Source organism: Penicillium paradoxum, assembly GCF_028828445.1.
Source record: "Penicillium paradoxum strain IBT 22861 chromosome Unknown utg000002l_segment0_segment0, whole genome shotgun sequence".
NCBI classification, from domain to species: Eukaryota; Fungi; Ascomycota; class Eurotiomycetes; order Eurotiales; family Aspergillaceae; genus Penicillium; species Penicillium paradoxum.
The window spans coordinates 2,696,883-2,714,216 of record NW_026643180.1 but is presented as its reverse complement, the minus strand read 5'-3'; the positions used below and the strand labels follow the sequence as shown (position 1 = coordinate 2,714,216).

Below are 17,334 nucleotides of genomic sequence, written 5' to 3'. Positions count from 1 at the left end.
CACTAAGAATAGACAATCTTCTCCGCCTACATACTTATCTCATGTTCACACTATTGAATGTATGGAGATGGAGCACAGACCGATTTCTTTTCTACCATGTATGTTGTAGGTATCTCAGTGGATACTGATGTACTCCGTATCCCTAGAGGGCTAAGGTTGTTTTATTATCTTTTCTTTTTTTTTTTTTCCTTTTTTCCGTTTCGTTTGGCTTTGTTGGCTCAACCCTTGCTGGGGGACAACCTGGTCGCCAGGTCGACCAGGCCCAACACTGCGGAGTAGTCTGCCCACACTACATATACACCACCTGTTGGAGCACCCTTGATCACAAGATTTCACACTCATGTTCACTACTCATATAATGTATTATTCCTTCAAAGTCTTTGATCGAGTGAAATTTATTTAGTTTTTTTTTTTTTTTTGAAAAAAAGTAATGCCCGGCAATGTTGAGCCCCTTCGTACACTGTTCCATGCGACCTTGGAATTAGGCAAGACTTGAATATCCCAACGGTTTAGCAAACATCCTCAATCACCAACTTTTGCCCATCATGCTCGCCCAGATCAAGTTTCAATGTACGCCCAAATAGTTCTAGAAGCATTTCGAAGCAAACCTTGGTGATAGCTGGATCGTACCTACCCTTGCTAAGTTCATCACGAATAAAGGCATCTGATGAAGGAGTTTTTTATCAGCATATTGGTGCCTACAATAGTAGCTGTCAATGATGTATTCAACGTACGCTGAGCCCATGCAACTTCGTAAAAGCCGAATAACACACCCTTCTCATGGAGGGTCTTGCGGATGAGATCGCGTCCCTCGGGCGGAACGTGGTTGTCATTTTTACCAAAGATCTAGTCATTATGTTTAGCGGTCGATCGAAACGCAAACAGCACACAGTGATTGCACGATAGCAACAAGGATCAAGATTGAGACATACCATCAGCATCTCACCCTTGATATCTCCAGCTCTGTCCAAGCTATCATCATTTTTGCCCAGGGCAAGGGTTTTGCTGTGGATATCGGTAGCGAAGTAACACACGCTTGCCTTAACCCGGCTATCCAGCGCACAACGGTAGGCCAGATGGCCACCCAGACACATGCCCGTGGCACCAATTTGGCCATTGCATGTTGCCAGTGAGAGCAGATAATCTACACTGATACGAGCGTCTTCATCATAAGCTGCTAGTTTCTGATGGACAGTCAGCGTCGGAAATCAGAGAAAACAGTAAACATGCAAGTGATGCATGAACAGCATATATATTGCCTACCTTGCCAATCTTCCATGCGTTACCCTTGTCCGTGTCCTCTGCGTCATACTTCAGAGGTTCCGGGCCAGTGAATTCATGGTAGCTCGAGGGAGCAGCACATATGTACCCCTGACCTGCAATCTGACGTGCAAAACGTGCCACAGGACCGGTTACTGCAGACAGCATTATGAGTTGAGGTGCTTGGACATGATTCCAATAGAGGGGCATACAAACCCTGATAGATCTCACTAAAGACTACGACGCCAGGGAATCGCGCTTTGGGGTAACCTGGGATTGTCGGATGAAAGACATAGATGCCTACATGTAGCAGTTCGTTAGAAGGATATTGCCAAGTAGCAATGGCTCTTTAGAGAGCAGGTGCAAGTTTCACAGTAGGAATCATAATGTACATACGCATCGTCCCCTGTCCATCCGCTTTAGTAGGAACATCATAGTAGGATTCCTGGATTAGCATGATGTCTTTCTTTTGTTTCCAAAGATGTGATTATGTCGTAACAGAACAGAAAATTCAATTGGTACGAACACAGTGCTATGACCGAACGGCGAAGCCATGACCGATAACACGATAACAGGCGGGGCAGTCATGTGCTGATACTGGCTATTGTCTCAACGCATGTGCTTTATGTAGGCATATCCATTTCTTCTAGAAAATGCAAGTTATGAGTTCAGAAATGCAGCTCAATGGGCTATTTAATATCCTAAGGGTTTCAAATCTGGGTGGCCAATCGCATAGTTGCAACAGAGAGTGGGAATAAAATGGATGGCCGCGGTTTTAGGATCATCAACAAAAATCTACTGCATTATTGGTGCAGGAATTAAGAATCTATTTAACATTTTGTACATAGAATATTCTAAAGTTCTGCCGTTGAACGAGAGTCTGATCGGACCTCAAAAGAAAGAGAGAGAGAAAAACTTGGAAGCGCCTGGGGATTGAACTCTCGAGCCCCCGACAAGCCGAATGGAAAGCAGCGGGCTGCGATTAAAAGACGTACTATATAGCATACATAGTCAGCCACAAGTCCTGGCAAAAACCAAAAAAAAATTGAATCACTCACAGGGATAAACAGGTAAGGCACCTGTCGTTCATATTCAAGCCAGGTCTCCCCGTACTTGATGCGACACCGCTGAATATCACGAAGAGCACGGTGGCTGATCATGCAGGCGAAGAAGACGGGGTAGAACCAGGGGAACGGGCTTGAGAATCCGGTAATCAAGCCCCAGTTCAAGGCGAAGTAGAGATCACACGTGTAGTGAATCTTGCGGGCCTTGCCGTCTGTAAAGCTGTTAATATCGGGGCTTGTACAGTTTGGGATTTGTTGGATACACATACACCACCCATCAATAAGAATCTTGGAGCCATCAGCGGCAGTGAGAGTCTTGGGGTTCTTGACTGTTTGCCAGGGAAGCTGGGGGAACGTGTTGCGGGTAACCATGGTGCCACGTTCCTGTTGACGGAAACGATTCTTCTGGCTGTTGGTGGTATCCCACACCCAGTAGACAAAGAGATAGGCGACGTAAAGGAAGGCAAGGAAGTAGCGGTTCCACCGGTATTCGGCAGGGTCGTGGTTAGCGAGATAAATGGTACAGTGGCAGTAGCTCAGAGGCACACCCGCCAAGTTCCAGAAGATCAGCATGAAGCCCCACTTCTCGTAGTACATGTCCCTGCGAGATGTTAGAAAGTAAAGCTTTGATTGGAAGCATGGAGTAATCCTACCAGGTGGATACAATGCATTCCTCACCCTTGGAGCAAGCATTGGCGTAAAGGAAATGAGCCATAACGAGGAACATAACTTCACCGGACACATAACCGTACATCTCCCACTGGCGCGCAGCGGCACCCATAGACAGACCTAGCAGGATGTACCAGGGCAGGCGAACCTCGAAGAACATTTTGAAGTCAAGGATCTTGAACATGCGGGGGTTAAGTTCAGCGCCCATGAAAAAGTCATAGATCGGATAGCCGGTCATACGGTGCTCCGCACCACGCGCCAATGCAGAGAAGTAGGCAATGAAGGAGACGATGTATCCGGACAGGATGGCAACGCTAAGCAAAGGGCCAAACTCATCAATGATAGTGTACAGCTTGAAGAACCCAGTTACATGCGCAAGGAGTGCCAGCCCAATGCTAGTGTAGAAAGACCACACACCAGAGCAGTAATATGGCAGCTGCTTGCCACCCATATGCGGCAGCGGGCGTCCCGAGACCGACACACCGGGAAGTAGTACGTAACAGGCGCCCTCGAAGATGAAGAAAACCCAGTAAATAGTCCATGCCTTGACTGAGGGGAAAGCACCGGTGTATACCAGGTTGACCAAGTGTGCCAAAAAGTCGCCATAGCTCTCGTTCGCGGCGGGGCGAGGGAACTTGCCATCATAGTAGGTGGCACCAATCCACATGTAGTACATGAGCATGGGGAATCCGATCATCATGGATAACACACCCCACGATCCACCAAATTCGAAATGCCCGCTGTAATCTACCTTGGGATCAAGACCCTCCTCCCAGCCGTCCACTATACGCGACTGAGACTGAGGTGCGGACTTGGGGGGTATGTTCTTGCCATTGACCGCGGTCTTCGCCGGAGTACCATTCTCCTCGGTCTTGGATTTGCCTGAGGCGCGACGACGGGTGCTGGACTTAGATCCCTCTAGGGAGGGGGTATTGGAGGCCTCGTTCTCGCTGCTGCCATCCACGACAGAGGTATTGCGGGTGGTGCGGCGGCCAGGGGTCTCAATGAAGCCGGGGCGGTCCATTTTCCTAATGGAAGAAAGAAATTCGAATTAGCTTTACAAAACCTTACACTGGAGACGTCGAGGGATTGGCAAAATATAACCCTAGGGAACCCAGGATGTGGATACGTCGCAACTGAAATGAGGTGGGAACTACTCACTTGGGGGTCTTCCCCGTTTGAGAGCGGGTTAAAGTCATGGTCGCTTAATCCCAAGACCAAGGTCCCGATTGCAATTGAGGGTAAGGCGAGCAAGTGAAGAGGGTAAAAAGGAGTGAAGGCGAAAAAACAAGAGTGTCCTGAATGTTTACTTTGCGCTCCATTTGATTACATAATAATTAATTTTGAAATCATCTGCAACAACTACGCCCATGAACAGCCAACGTGCATAGATATGTATGGATATTTGTACTCTGCACTTAAACAGGGAAATACCTATCCAATCTCTACAATGCAGATGGTATTCATATCGCAAGAAAAGCAAGGAAATGTGATAGTTTGTACGGAGTAAATATCCTAGAGAAACGTGGAGGAAAGCTTCCGTTCTCTTTACGGAGTATGGAGTATACATTATGTACCTAGATAAAGGGGCTAAATAGGTAGTTCCCCTGTTTTCCTTCACAATCACCCTACATCGATAGATACAACTACTGCCCAGGTGACATTAGTCCTAATTACCGCAAATTACACCTAGGATCCCAACAAATAAGGCGATCTACAACTAATTTACAACCGATGTCCGAAAGGGCGTTCGGTTTATCCACAGATGGCTGCGTGGCTGTGTCCCTGTGAGGGGAACACTCGGCATCAACTGCCCTAAAGAGAGACAATTTACCCCTATCTTGATACCTAGGTAATCTGCTTTTATTGGGTCTATATCGGGTCGGAATTAGATTCTTTCTGCCAATTATTTCCCGATCCCTTCAGATTATGGCAGTGCTATGTTGCCGACTGTGTAAACAACTTCCCTTATATACATGTTCCTATGTTGTAGGTACATCCATGGACACCTTGGTAGCCTTCGGTAATAAGAAATGTTAGTAATAGAGATAATAACGATGTATTTATTTTGATTCAAATATGACAGAAAATCCAACAGCATATAGAATGCGGACACAACCGAGAACAGTAGGCACTAAAACAACCCGATGAACCGCTGGTGAACTGAAAGATATATGATAATATAGTAGTACATAATTGGGAAAACAAAACTCCAGATACATGCTCTTTCATACGCCAAACCTCGGGCACGGTGTAAACAATGAGGGTGAACCCTCTTGATCAAGACCTATGCCCCTCTTTGGCTGCTAGTGGCCATCAATGTAATTTTCGTCTTGTTTTTCTTTTTTTTCTTGCCTCCACTGGCCGACGGTCCATTATGTTGGTCTCCAGATGCTGTTTGAGCGAGTAGATCAGACTCCTGCTGGGCAAACAGTTCATCTTCCCAGTCCAGCCTCCATCCATCGCTGGGAGTGGCTCGTTGAGCTCCAAGGCTTGGTGACAGTGAACCCACTGCCGTTGTGCCCCAGACGGTGCGAGTTCCCGGAGGGCTTGTGGAAGGAGAGGCCAAAGCACTGAAACCAGAAGATGGGCGTGGGGGAGAGGCCGAGGAAATGCTGGCGTCGAATACCGTCGATTCAACATGGTTAGGCAGTGGTTGGAAATCACGAGCAGAAAACGGAGCTTCACTAGCGCTTCCAATGCTTGGTCGCTTGCGCCGAGCAGCAGCCCAACGTTTGTCATCCTCCTCCTTCTCCGCGCGAATGCGATCCTTTTCTTCCCGGGCTTCTTTTTCCCGATTGCGCTTTCTCCGTCTATCGGTTTCTGTGCGGAAACGCGCCAAAACCTCGGGAACAACCACGTCTCTCCAGTCGCACTCTAGAAAATTTACCTCACAACCCTGCGGAAGGTGTCCGAGATATTTCACACGCTTGCGTAGCTCATTATCCACGATATGGCCCGTTGATATGTGTTCCACTCGCGGTAGAATGGTTGCAGGGAATAGAGAATATTCTCCAAATGCAGCCTTGAGGATACGAATATCCAAAGACGAGAGATAGAACTGAGGCAAAGCCTGATAAAAATGATATGGATGGTCTGATCCGGAAGACGCCGGGGTTTGTTTGCTGCGGCCCTTCCCTTCAGATTTGGCACTAGATCCGGGATCAAGTTGGACTTCATCCATAGCTTCGGAGAGATGATCCGCTTGGTGTGGGGTAGCCGCTATCACCGTGGAGGGCGAAGAGGAGCTACTGGTGGCAATAATTGTGGCAATGCGTTCCTTGACCGGGCGGATCTCAGGCGGATTGCCAATGCCTTTCAGCTTTTCTTTGGCATCCGTGATAGAACAAATAGCCTTTCGAGTCCAAGTGTTCTCATCACCAAAAAGAAGCTCGTCTTCAACTTCCTGTCTGCTAAGGTCTTCGATTTCAGCATCATACTGAGCAGTCATATATTCTTCGCCGCCTTTCATGATTCGAGCATAGTCAGCGACTTCTGGCACATGATACCATGGGACGTCCTCGCCAGCGCCAAGCGTTTCAGATACATCACGAGGCAGAGCAAGGGTGCTACCTGACTCTCGCTTTACAAGTCTCAATACAACATCACCACCTTCGACGGGAAGATCGCCTTCTTGACCACGGAACCATCTAACAGGTCGAGTCTCGGAGATGTACACGGAGTCCCAACAGATAGGACATTTCTTCCAACGGTGCCGTTTTTCAGGGACCAGATTTTCGTCGTCAGATGAGTGCATGTATCGTATAAGGCACGGGAGACAAAAAATGTGACCACACCGTGCCATTCGAGGCGCAACCGGAGTAGACAGACAAATGGGACAGCTGGCAGCTTGGGTTTGAGCAGATACCAACACCTGAAGAACCGAGGCCCAATCGAGATGGACGTCAGCATTGGCTGCCTGGGCATGGAAATTTTGATTTGGCATCACAATGAATCGGTAATTTGCATGGACATATCGCGATTTGTCTACTGGGCCTGTTCCCCAGGATGTATAACGTCGAATGGTGCGAGATGGCGCTTGGTATTGCGGGCGAGGCGGGAGTGAAAAGTTCATTAAGTGAGTGATGGACGTCTGTCCCTTCCGACTGGTAGTTGATTTCATGGCGGCCTAGATAACGGCTTCAGGATCAGCAGGTGGCTCTTGAGCAAGATAAACCTGTTAACCCACCGATTCGTTGTACTCGTCATCATCTAAAAGCCGAGGTTTTCTCTGGCGGTTATGCTGACTCTTCCGAGCTTGATTATTCCTTGGACTCGCCGAAGTCTTCGATGGTAACCCTGGCCGAGAACTCCCAGAGCCGCCTACGCGTCTTTGGGAGCTGTTATCCGCCGGGGCCGTTGAATGAAACGGAGCAGATGGTGTTGTATTCGAAATGTTCACCGCTTTGGAAGGAGGCGGGTTTTGTCCTGCATTGGATGACATATCCCTGTAACACTTGTCGCGTATTACAGCACTTATGCTTTGCCGGATACAAAAAGGAAGATAGATGAGACAAGCCCAGTGGGTGGCTGAATGCAAGACGAGGGGGTACTATGGGGACTGGATGAACCCAGGACTGATAAGATGTCAATCAGCAAGCGGGCACCGGATCGAGCGATCCACCAGATACTTCAATTCGGATCGAAGACGTTTGCGCAGTCTGAGCAAAAGAAAGAGAACAGAACAGCGGCCATAAAGGCCATGTAAAAATAGAGTGAGGTCGAGGGACGGCCCTCAAGGTGCCAGTTGATGTAAGTGAAGGCCAATTCGCCCCTCTCTGGTTACAAATCGCAAGGTCACGTGATCCAACAGTCCCGATCCAATTCGGTCCCTTCAGCTTCATTTCACTTGATGGTGGATCGAGGCCTCCTGCACTTTTATCTTTTATTTCCCTCCATTTCTCTTCATTAGCCTCTCATTCAACTTGTTGACTCTCTCCGCCTAGAGAGTGACTTGTACAGCAATCTTTTCCTCTCCTGCCCCCAACTTGCTTTGCCAGTCTCCTTCGACCACCTAGTCACAGCAACCCAACAGCTCTCCCGACCCGGTCCTCCCTCAACTCTCTCTCTTCAACACATTCAAAAGCTCCCATTGAAGCCACGATGGCTGCCTAAATGCGCCAGCAGCTCCAGATCTTTTCTTACTCTTGACTGCTATCGCGCATGGCGCTCATTTGAGGCAACGCGTGACCGAACGTCAAGACAACTTTTCCCTCCAGCCAAGTCAAGATGAATCACCACCTACCTGCCATGCCTCATGGGCAGCCGCCTATGCCTTCCTCGAGACGCCAGCAAGAATTTTCTTACAACTCGGTGCCTCCTAACATGCGCTCCCCACAGTACATGGGGTACCCTCCTCACATGAATGGCCACATGCCTCAACCCTTTCCACCGCAGCAATATCCTTACTGGTATCCGCCTTATGGACATATGCAGGTCCCTCCACGTCCATATCAGCCAAACTATGGACCGATGATTGTATCTTCTTACCCTCACTCGCAGCCTGTCATGGCGCCCACCCATCTTCCTCATTCAATGCCCATGCATCAAAGAACTCCGACACCACTGCAACCAATTATGTCGCCATCTATCTTGCATCCATCGATACAGCCGATTCAGCCCGAAATTCAGGAGTACCCCGTGGCTCTGCCTCACTCGACTCAAGGATATCCTATCGCTTCTCCACCACCACGATGGGAGCCAAAAGCTAGCCTGCCGCCGAAGCCCACATTTACCCCACCAGTAAGTACTCATCCTTATTATAAGTTAAGCCCGAATGATTTTTTGACCGCGGATCTAGCTTCCTTGGCTCTCTGTTCCAGAGCAGACCTTCCCGGCCAGAATCCCGCGCAGACCTCGCAAGGACCGTGTTATGCAATCGGCGGTCGAACTTCCTACCAAAGACACAAAAAAGGTCGCCGAAAAAGATGAAGCTCTACCGTCGTGTTCATCTGTCCAAGAATCTTCGGAACCCCAAACCCCAACGACTACATTCCAACAGTCAGATACAGACTCGACACAGCCTACCACTCCTTCGTCAGTTGCGAAATCACAAGCCCACTCGAAAAGCTCGAAGCCTGCTCCGGTTGTTCCAGTTGTGCCCAATGTTCCATCCACCCCACGCCGCCATGCCAAAGATGGCAGTGTTGCATCTGGAACCCCCAAATCAACCGCACCTGCTACTCCTGCCCAGGTGCTAGAATCGGACAAAGCTTCTTCCATTGAAGTCAAAGCAAGCTCGCCTATTTCTGCTGCACCCAAGTCTTGGGCCGATTTGGTCCGCTCCAAGGCGTCAGCAAAAGCTGCAAGTGCTGCTGCTGCTGCTGCTGCTGCTGCTCTGGCCGAGCCAAACGGAGTACCTGCACAGAAGAATGAATCTCTTGCGCATGTTCTGAGCACCTTGGGAGAAGATGTTACACAATACAGTGATAGGATCGCATTCCTTGAACCTCGGGGGCTGGTCAACACTGGAAATATGTGCTACATGAATTCTGTGTTACAAATTCTTGTTTCTTGTACCCCATTCTACCAGTTCCTTGATCATCTTGGCCGACGTGCTGCCCACACCTTCCACAGTGATCTTCCCTTGATTGATGCAATGATCATGTTCATGAAAGAATTCCGTGTTATCGATGCGGCCACATCGGAAGATCAACTTCGTCTCAGATTGAAGCCCAATGAGTTGGAACAATATGGCGACGCCTTTGTTCCTGAGTTTGTTTATGAAATGGTCCGACAACTACCCCGGTTCAGAGATATGCGACGCGGACATCAACAGGATGCTCAAGAGTTTTTAGGATTCCTTCTTGAGGAGATGCACGAGGAGTGCGCTCGTGCTGAAAAGCATACTCTCACAAAGGAAGGTGGTGAATCTTCTGTCGATGGCTGGTTAGAGGTTGGCCATAAGCAAAAACCGGCTGTCACCCAACTTTCTGGCTCTCTTGCCGCTGAGTCGCCAGTCACTCGAATCTTTGGGGGCAAGCTTCGATCGGAATTCAAAGTACCTGGAAACAAGACTTCTGTCACGTTGGAACCCTATCAACCTTTGCAGCTTGACATCGGGTCACATGATGTTCACAACATTCTTGATGCGCTTAAAGGATTAACGAAGCCGGAAAGCATCCAGGGTGATTTCAACTCGTCACGCGGTCCTAACATCACTGCGACCAAACAAATTTTCATTGAGACCTTGCCGCCTGTCCTCATTCTTCACCTCAAGCGCTTCCAGTACGATAATGTTACAGGAGCTACCCAGAAGATATGGAAGAAGGTTGGATACCCTCTGGATTTGGAGCTTCCGCGGGAAGTTTTCCCAGCTCATCGGCGTAATGCCATGGCGGCCCAAGGAGGCCCCCCCAAATATCGCCTCATGGGTGTCATTTATCACCACGGAAAGAATGCTAGCGGCGGACACTACACTGTTGATGTCCGACGCCAGGAAGGTCTGGAATGGATCCGTATGGATGATACTGTTATTCGTCGCGTTCGCAGCGAGGATGTGGCTGAAGCTGGTGGCGAGGAAGATCCTAAGGTTCTCGCTGCTGCCCTTGAACAACACAAGCACAGCAAGATCCCCAACGGCAATATTTTCGACCACATCGATCAGGATGAGATGGATTCAACTGACAGCGACAAGGGATGGAGCCAGGTCAATGGCAATGGCACTAGCGGGCATTCAAGCAAGAAGTCTGTGAACGGAGTCACTCCATCCCCCGGTCATTCCTCAGGCATCCGAACTCCACTGGGCCGCTACGGCTCGCGTGACAACAAAGTTGCCTATCTATTGTTCTACCAGCGAATGGATTGAGACTTCTCGTCCAAAAGCTTCGCCATTGGGCTGGGCGTCCGCTCTTCACCGACGCATTGAAAAAGCTCCTTATCCATACATCACCAGACACATCAAGTCTTGTGTCTTTCACAAATTCATGCATTTTGACCCTCATTTGCAAGGATTTCCTCCTGCATGCATCGCAGGCCATACATAACGTCCATGGACCCCAGAGTCTGGTCCATTTTCGTGTTTACAGCTCACGTTTGCACATGAAACACACATCAAGCTGAAGTCATCTTGGAGAGAGGATTACAGTCTAGGGGATGGCGGTCCCTTGATATGCACCTCTTGCCAAATGCTCGTTCATCATATCCCACTTATCCCACTTCTACTTCAAAAAAGGCATTTACCCAGGCCCCGTTTTGACATCTTTGCTTTCCCCCCTCCCCCTCGGTGTCACGAACAAAGTCATTTGATATTCCATAACTCCTTGTCTTTGGGCCACTTGTTTTTTTCTTTTCCCCGCCCATTTTTCTATCTATCTCTGGGCTGTATTCTATGGGGTGTCAACGCGGTTTATACCCTTCTCCGTTTGCTCATGGATACATTCTTCAAAGCCATCTCAGTTCTGTCACCATCCACAGACAGAAAAGAATTGGTCTCCGCGGGCTATTCCTAGCAAATTCACTTTTCATGTGCTTTGCCATGTCGTTCGACTAATGGCGTGGACACAGGAGATATTGTGATGAAGTCACGAATTTCCTTGTCTTGATCTTGATCTCTTTGTCTGCATAGAAGGCGGGGTGTTGATGAAGGCTGTGGATTCAGCCTGGTGCGTCGAGGCATTATTGCTCTTGGGGGGAAAGAGGGAGGAGTTGAACAGCGAAGTCGGGGATGAAGGGAGGAGTGGTGGATATTGGCTTGTGCGAGAATAGTACCAGGTGTGGTATGTCCAAAAAGCCTGATTTTACCAAAAAAAAAATTTCAAATGAAGTTTCTCTCAAGTCCCTTCTTTCATCATAAGACATAGTTTGATTTGCTTTAGGACCTACATACCTAACTCTGTCTAGTAGTATGTTATTCATACACGGTATCACATAAAATGACCTACAAAACTGGACATTTAAAATCAAGCATGGAAGACAGGCATTGTAGCCTCATCTGGTATTTCCACGGCCTCATCCTCCACAAATTCAAACCCGAGAGCCCTCCAATTAAGCTCCTTTCTCCAATGCAGCCCATAGTATTCCCTCTCATGCTGTCCATCAACTATGCAAGTCCCCGCTGATGCAGCTTGACCAAGCTCGTCGACTACAGGAGCAACAACTGGCTCAGAAGCAAGCCCGCCACTTTTCAATCTCCCGCGTCTGGGGAAGATAACAGCCCGGAACCGGGATAGAAGCAGGCCCATAGAGCAGCATAGACAGGGTTCATGGGAGAGATAGACGTCGAGGTCTGTGCAAAGGTAACCGCCTTGCGAACGGGTGCGGATACGCCGAGTATCAGGAGTTGTAGCCGAGATTGGAGGCTCTGCAAGAACCGTGGTGGATGGGGGAGGACCCGGAAGCGGTGCGTGGTAGAGTTGAGATTTGGAAGGATCTGCGGAGGGGTCGATAGCTAAGTCGGATTCGGGGTTTGGATCTTCGTGCTTTCTTTTCAACGGAGAAGATGGGGACTGAGAAGGGTTGGGGGGATCGGGACGGTAGCGATATAGAAAGTATGATTCGAGGGCACTCAGTTTGGCGAGTGTCTCTGGCTGTTGCTGTTCTTGTTCTGACTTCAACGATTCTGACGCAGATGTCGATACGGGTATGCCATCAAGAGGATCATGTTCCCGTCGCCAGCGAGCAACCAGGTCAACTGCACGCATTAGTGCGTGCAGCTCAGGCCCACCTTCGACATCCGCATTGTAAGTCTTGCTCGCTGGGTTTGGCGCCACCTCACCATGCAGCTGTGCTTGGGATGGCGCCCCCGCCTCGGGGCGGGAATACCGCGCATCACCGGCAACTGCGATAACAGCCTCGTCCCATTCAGCTGTAGTGTCCTCATACCCGGCCTCATAGCTTGCCTCGACCATTTCTTCTTCAATGGCAGGGTCAACTATCACTGCGCCTACGCCGCGGCCGAGTCCAGATTGCTCTGCTTCATCTGCTACTTTGCGTGCGAGGGAAAGATAGTACCCTGCCCGCGGTTCAATTGATTCCTGCGCGCGTTTCAGGGTCTGAGGGGGAGGCGCGACAGTTGAGCGGGGTGCGGCCGGATTGAAGACGACAGGCCAGAGTGTCTTGGTCCATGTTTCAGCTTGAGTTAGGTTGAAGGGGGGATAGAGGGGGATTTTTATGGAGTGAAGATGAATGTTCGGTGCTGAGGAATCGGAAGACGATGTCTCATCTGATATTTTTTCTGTGATGGGAGAATCGCTTGTAGCGGCCGGCGTTGTGTTCGGCGCAAACGGAGCGAGCAGGGCTTTGAGTGTGGCGAGATCAGGTAAAGGTGGTGAGATGAGAACGAAGATAGTCTGTGCTGGGGCTGATGAATTTATGCTGAGGCTTTCAATTGTTGTCCTCAACGGTAGTGGGAGTATCTCTTTTTTGGCGAAGCGACGGAGGTGGGCTAGCGGAAGAGAAGGATCTCTAGGGAAAGCCGAGTCGAGAGCCCTAAACAAGGACTTAGGACAGTGTCCAAATCAGTGAAGCACCAGAGATCATAACTTACTTGATCACTTTGGAGGCAGACTTCACATTAACTTCTGCGACAAACGCATCGGCTATCTCGTTGGTCAATCAATCGTGCCGCAAGAAATTGATGATGTGGGCCATACCGAATTCTTCTTGGGGTCTTGTCTCTTGGACTGTTCGAATTGGGACCACTTCTCCAGCTAGAGGCTTCAAATCCCTGATTGCTTCTTCGATATCCATCTTTGCCATCCCAATTGGTGCACTCTCCGCGCGGGGTTGAGATAAAGTATTGGTATGCTGGACAGGTATAAGCAATGGCACCAGAGAAGTAACTGCAATTGACAATGCCTTTGAACTGAACGCGTAGACCCCAAAATCACACATTGACCTCAATCATTCCGCAAAAGAGAAGGTATTCCGGCGAGGACATGAAGAAAAGCAAGAACGTTATACAAAGTTGGAAGCAAACAGTGCAAATCCTGCCTTATATTGCCGCTAGACCGCTTTGGGTCATTATAGCCCATACATTTTCAGCCTTTTTACATGTGCGCAATGTCTAGATGTGCTTCGAGGAAAAGAAAATGGCCCTCTGAGATAAAGAGTCACCGGTGAGTAAGACATTAGACGAGAGGCTTGATCACTGGAAATGGATATGAGCATGTAGCAATGGCAATTGCTGTAGTTGTACCCCACACTCTCAGCCCTATAGAACAAAGAATGAACATGAGAGCAAATCTACGGCAGAGAAAGCCTTTTCTAATTAAATGCTCGGGTTTTGAGTATTAGTGTCCATGTGGAAATTTTATATGTATCTAGAAGCAGAAGAAGAAGAATGTGAAGACGACTGGTAATTAGCTCATAGATATCACCCCATCATCCCACAAGACATCAAACGCCGGATGCGCTGGTGAGAAAAAAAAAAAGAAAAACATTCGCTGAAAACAAGGAACAAGAAATTGCCCATCAACCTTTAGTATGTTTAGATAGACCCCTGTTCTAAAGCGCCATATCCGATGCGTGTGCTCCTCGATATTAGGATAAAGAAAAGCAATGGTGCATCAAAAGCTAACACCATCACCCCCCCTTAATGCAAGTGGTATGTATTAAATGACACCGCCAATGGCTCGGCGGGCAACGGACAGAAAAATCCATTCATCTATGGCTGACTCGAGACCGGCCCGAGTGGTCCAGGGTAGAATGTAATTTGTGCAGATTCCGCAACGGCATTGTCATTGCGGCGCATTGAAACCAGCCTTACGCTGGAACAGGACCGGCTGCTGGGGCGATACCAGTTACACCGGATTTAGCACTGCCATTTTCACAGATGCCTTCGATTTCGAACCCGTCGCATCGATCAACGAGGCTCTGATAGTAGTCCACCAACACTTCTGGCTGTGGAACTATGCGCCATTCGACCCGGAACAAGAAATCAAGTTCGAGCATGGCTAATTCCGCCATGCCAATTCCGCCAACTCGAGCATAGGTCTTGTTCGTCCAAAAACTATCGCTGAGTCCCTTGCTAGCAACTGTGGCGCTGGTAATTAGGAACCGATGGATAGTCAAACTGGAAACGGTGAAAGCGGGATACAAAGCGCAGAGCCGATCGATATAGTACACCATGCTGAGGAGAATCGGAGGCGAGAGAGTGGCGTGCGTCGTCAAGCGCTGCAAGTAGTCTAGCACGGAGATTCGGGGAGGAGAGCGCGAGTGGAATCGAGTCAAACGACCCTGATGCAGTGGGATCTTATCGTTGAATCGAATCAACTCCATGAGCATGCTGGAGATCAGCACCACCATGTCACGGGGATCGGCTAGTTCGTATTGGGTGGGCAACATCTTTACATCCGGTCTAGAGGGTCGCAGGCGCTTGGACTGCGACCTCTCTAGATCGTGACCATCGTAGTTCGCCGGCGTCGCATCGGATGAGTGATGGTCGCTTTGGCTGTTGCGCTTATTGGAACCCGAAGTAGGGGCGGGCATCGTAGGGGCGGAGGAAACTGGGGGTGGATTTGTAGGGGCGGCAGTCACCGTTGTGACCGCAGCAGGGGTGGAAATAATGGCTGATTGGGGTACGGAAGCCAAGGCCGGATTGTTGGCAACTGTCTTCAGGGTGTCGGTAGATGTAGATGCGCGTCTGCGTTGAAGATCCCCTGAAGTCTCAGGAGAAGTGGGATCGACAGTGTGCCGATTCAAGGCCGAACGAAGTTCCTCAATGGCCAAACGTGAGGATCGAGGACTATTGAATTGTGGAGCACCAGTAGGCTCATAGTGGGAATGCGAATGCGTCCCCGAGGTTGAGGGAAGTGGGGAGCGCAATGCGGCCGCTGAAGGCGAGGGCGAAGATGCCAACATGATTTTGGGGTGATTAAGTTAGTAAGGAATGCTGGGAATCCGAGCATTCACAGTGTAAGGTTAGACCACGTGGGTGCACAGTCAACGGGGCGCTGACGCTGTGTATGGTATGGGTGCACGGCCGGCCTCATCCTCAGAGGCTTAAAGGTCGAGAGGAAAGTAAAGCAAAAGAGCAGGGTTGTTGGGGTAGATGTAAAGAAAGAGGAGAAGAGGGGGTGTGGCCTGGGAATATTACTCCGAATGACCTTGGACAAAAGAAAACCAGAAAGGGGGCGAATGCCTTGAAAATCTTGTTCGTTGGTGAGGTAATTACGCTCATGTTGTCAGTGGCTGGATTGCTTTCGGTGACCATACCGTTACAGTACAAATGTATTTTTGTTATAAATCGCTCTTACAGTCAGTAGACATAAGTATTTGCACCCCCGCCCCACACCTGTAGTATTACATAATATTCTGCCGGCATAAAAACAATCGCACATATCATGATTGTCTCTAATAACCAGATATAAATGCAGGGAATTGTGCCAGGAGGTAAAAAGATGATAATCTGGGCTATCGATCTCGAAAAAGCAGTTTTATCTACAGTTTGAGGGCGCTCTACTCATAAACACTATCCGTGTCAAGAAGGCGGTGTAGGCGGTGAATGGTGTGGGGCCGATGGGGGTGCAAATACTTATGTCCAGTCACTGTATATTAAATGTATTGCACAGTACGGAGTACCTGCTCTGTACATGTAAATGCATACACGATAGGTATTCAATATTAGTCCTATGTGTAATAAGAAATCTACATAGCTGACCCATTGGGGTAAGTTGGTCTATATGGCTGCTGGAAAGATCCCAATGACCCAAATCATACCTAGGTAGTTCTGAATCTCTGTTTAACCTGTGCTTTTTCTCCTTGAGTACGGAGTAAATGCATCGTTAATACAAGGTGTACCCTTTTTTTAAAATCTCTTTGGGCAAGAAAACAGTAATCAGTCGTACTATCGAGAGAGAGCTTAGCTAGCTCCATAGTTTAATATGTAACTGTATTGGGTACTCGACCATCTTAGGTATGCACCTAGGTACTTCTAGCAGATTGAGGATCTCACGACAAGCGGGAGTGCCTTGGGCTATCATACTCTAGCTGCATCTAGTTAGACTGCCAAGGATTTTCATTTATCAAATCCTGGTCCCTCCGATGGATGTATATACACTGTACGGAGTACTTCAAGTAGCACCTACATGCAGGTAGGTATGTACGGAATATGTGAAGAGGAGTTTCTGATCTATGATGGCTGATAATCCTCTCCATGTGTCTCATTAGCCACATAAAACTTGAATAGAAACATGAGATAACAACCTCAACACATATGGTGTGCACTGTGCGGTGTATATCTACTCCTTATGGAGTACATGGCATGCAAATATTGGGGGAGTACATACTCCATATTCACTATATATGTAGAACATAGGAAGAAAGAGTGTGTAATCAAAGTAGAGAAGCCTGGTGAGACCAGAAAATCAAAACATTGCGAGGTATCGGAGTACAACAAAGT

General features: G+C 48.7%; 5 protein-coding genes across 5 annotated transcripts; 1 reads left to right on the top strand and 4 right to left on the bottom strand.

Annotated features, from left to right (window-relative positions):
* Positions 1–509: 509 nt before the first annotated feature.
* On the bottom strand, positions 510–4,192 carry N7457_000996 (C-24(28) sterol reductase; the record flags this gene model as incomplete). The annotated part of the gene is made up of 11 exons (XM_057172042.1): positions 510–664; positions 735–846; positions 933–1,184; positions 1,264–1,415; positions 1,477–1,560; positions 1,657–1,705; positions 2,319–2,536; positions 2,594–2,669; positions 2,694–2,925; positions 2,978–4,021; positions 4,155–4,192. The coding sequence occupies 11 exons, from the start codon at positions 4,190–4,192 to the stop codon at positions 510–512; spliced, it is 2,412 nt and encodes an 803-aa protein (XP_057035945.1).
* Positions 4,193–5,280: 1,088 nt separating this feature from the next.
* On the bottom strand, positions 5,281–7,116 carry N7457_000995 (RING-type E3 ubiquitin transferase MAG2; the record flags this gene model as incomplete). The annotated part of the gene is made up of 1 exon (XM_057172041.1): positions 5,281–7,116. One exon carries the CDS (start codon positions 7,114–7,116, stop codon positions 5,281–5,283), a length of 1,836 nt encoding a protein of 611 aa, XP_057035944.1.
* Positions 7,117–8,222: 1,106 nt separating this feature from the next.
* On the top strand, positions 8,223–10,800 carry N7457_000994 (mRNA-binding ubiquitin-specific protease UBP3; the record flags this gene model as incomplete). The annotated part of the gene is made up of 2 exons (XM_057172040.1): positions 8,223–8,735; positions 8,794–10,800. 2 exons carry the CDS (start codon positions 8,223–8,225, stop codon positions 10,798–10,800), a joined length of 2,520 nt encoding a protein of 839 aa, XP_057035943.1.
* A 1,093-nt stretch (positions 10,801–11,893) lies between these two features.
* Positions 11,894–13,682, bottom strand: N7457_000993 (putative tRNA-specific adenosine-34 deaminase subunit Tad3; the record flags this gene model as incomplete). Its single annotated transcript, XM_057172039.1, has 3 exons — positions 11,894–13,421; positions 13,480–13,531; positions 13,586–13,682. 3 exons carry the CDS (start codon positions 13,680–13,682, stop codon positions 11,894–11,896), a joined length of 1,677 nt encoding a protein of 558 aa, XP_057035942.1.
* Positions 13,683–14,696: 1,014 nt separating this feature from the next.
* On the bottom strand, positions 14,697–15,794 carry phoB (regulatory cyclin phoB; the record flags this gene model as incomplete). Its single annotated transcript, XM_057172038.1, has 1 exon — positions 14,697–15,794. The coding sequence occupies one exon, from the start codon at positions 15,792–15,794 to the stop codon at positions 14,697–14,699; it is 1,098 nt and encodes a 365-aa protein (XP_057035941.1).
* Between the last annotated feature and the right edge of the window lie 1,540 nt (positions 15,795–17,334).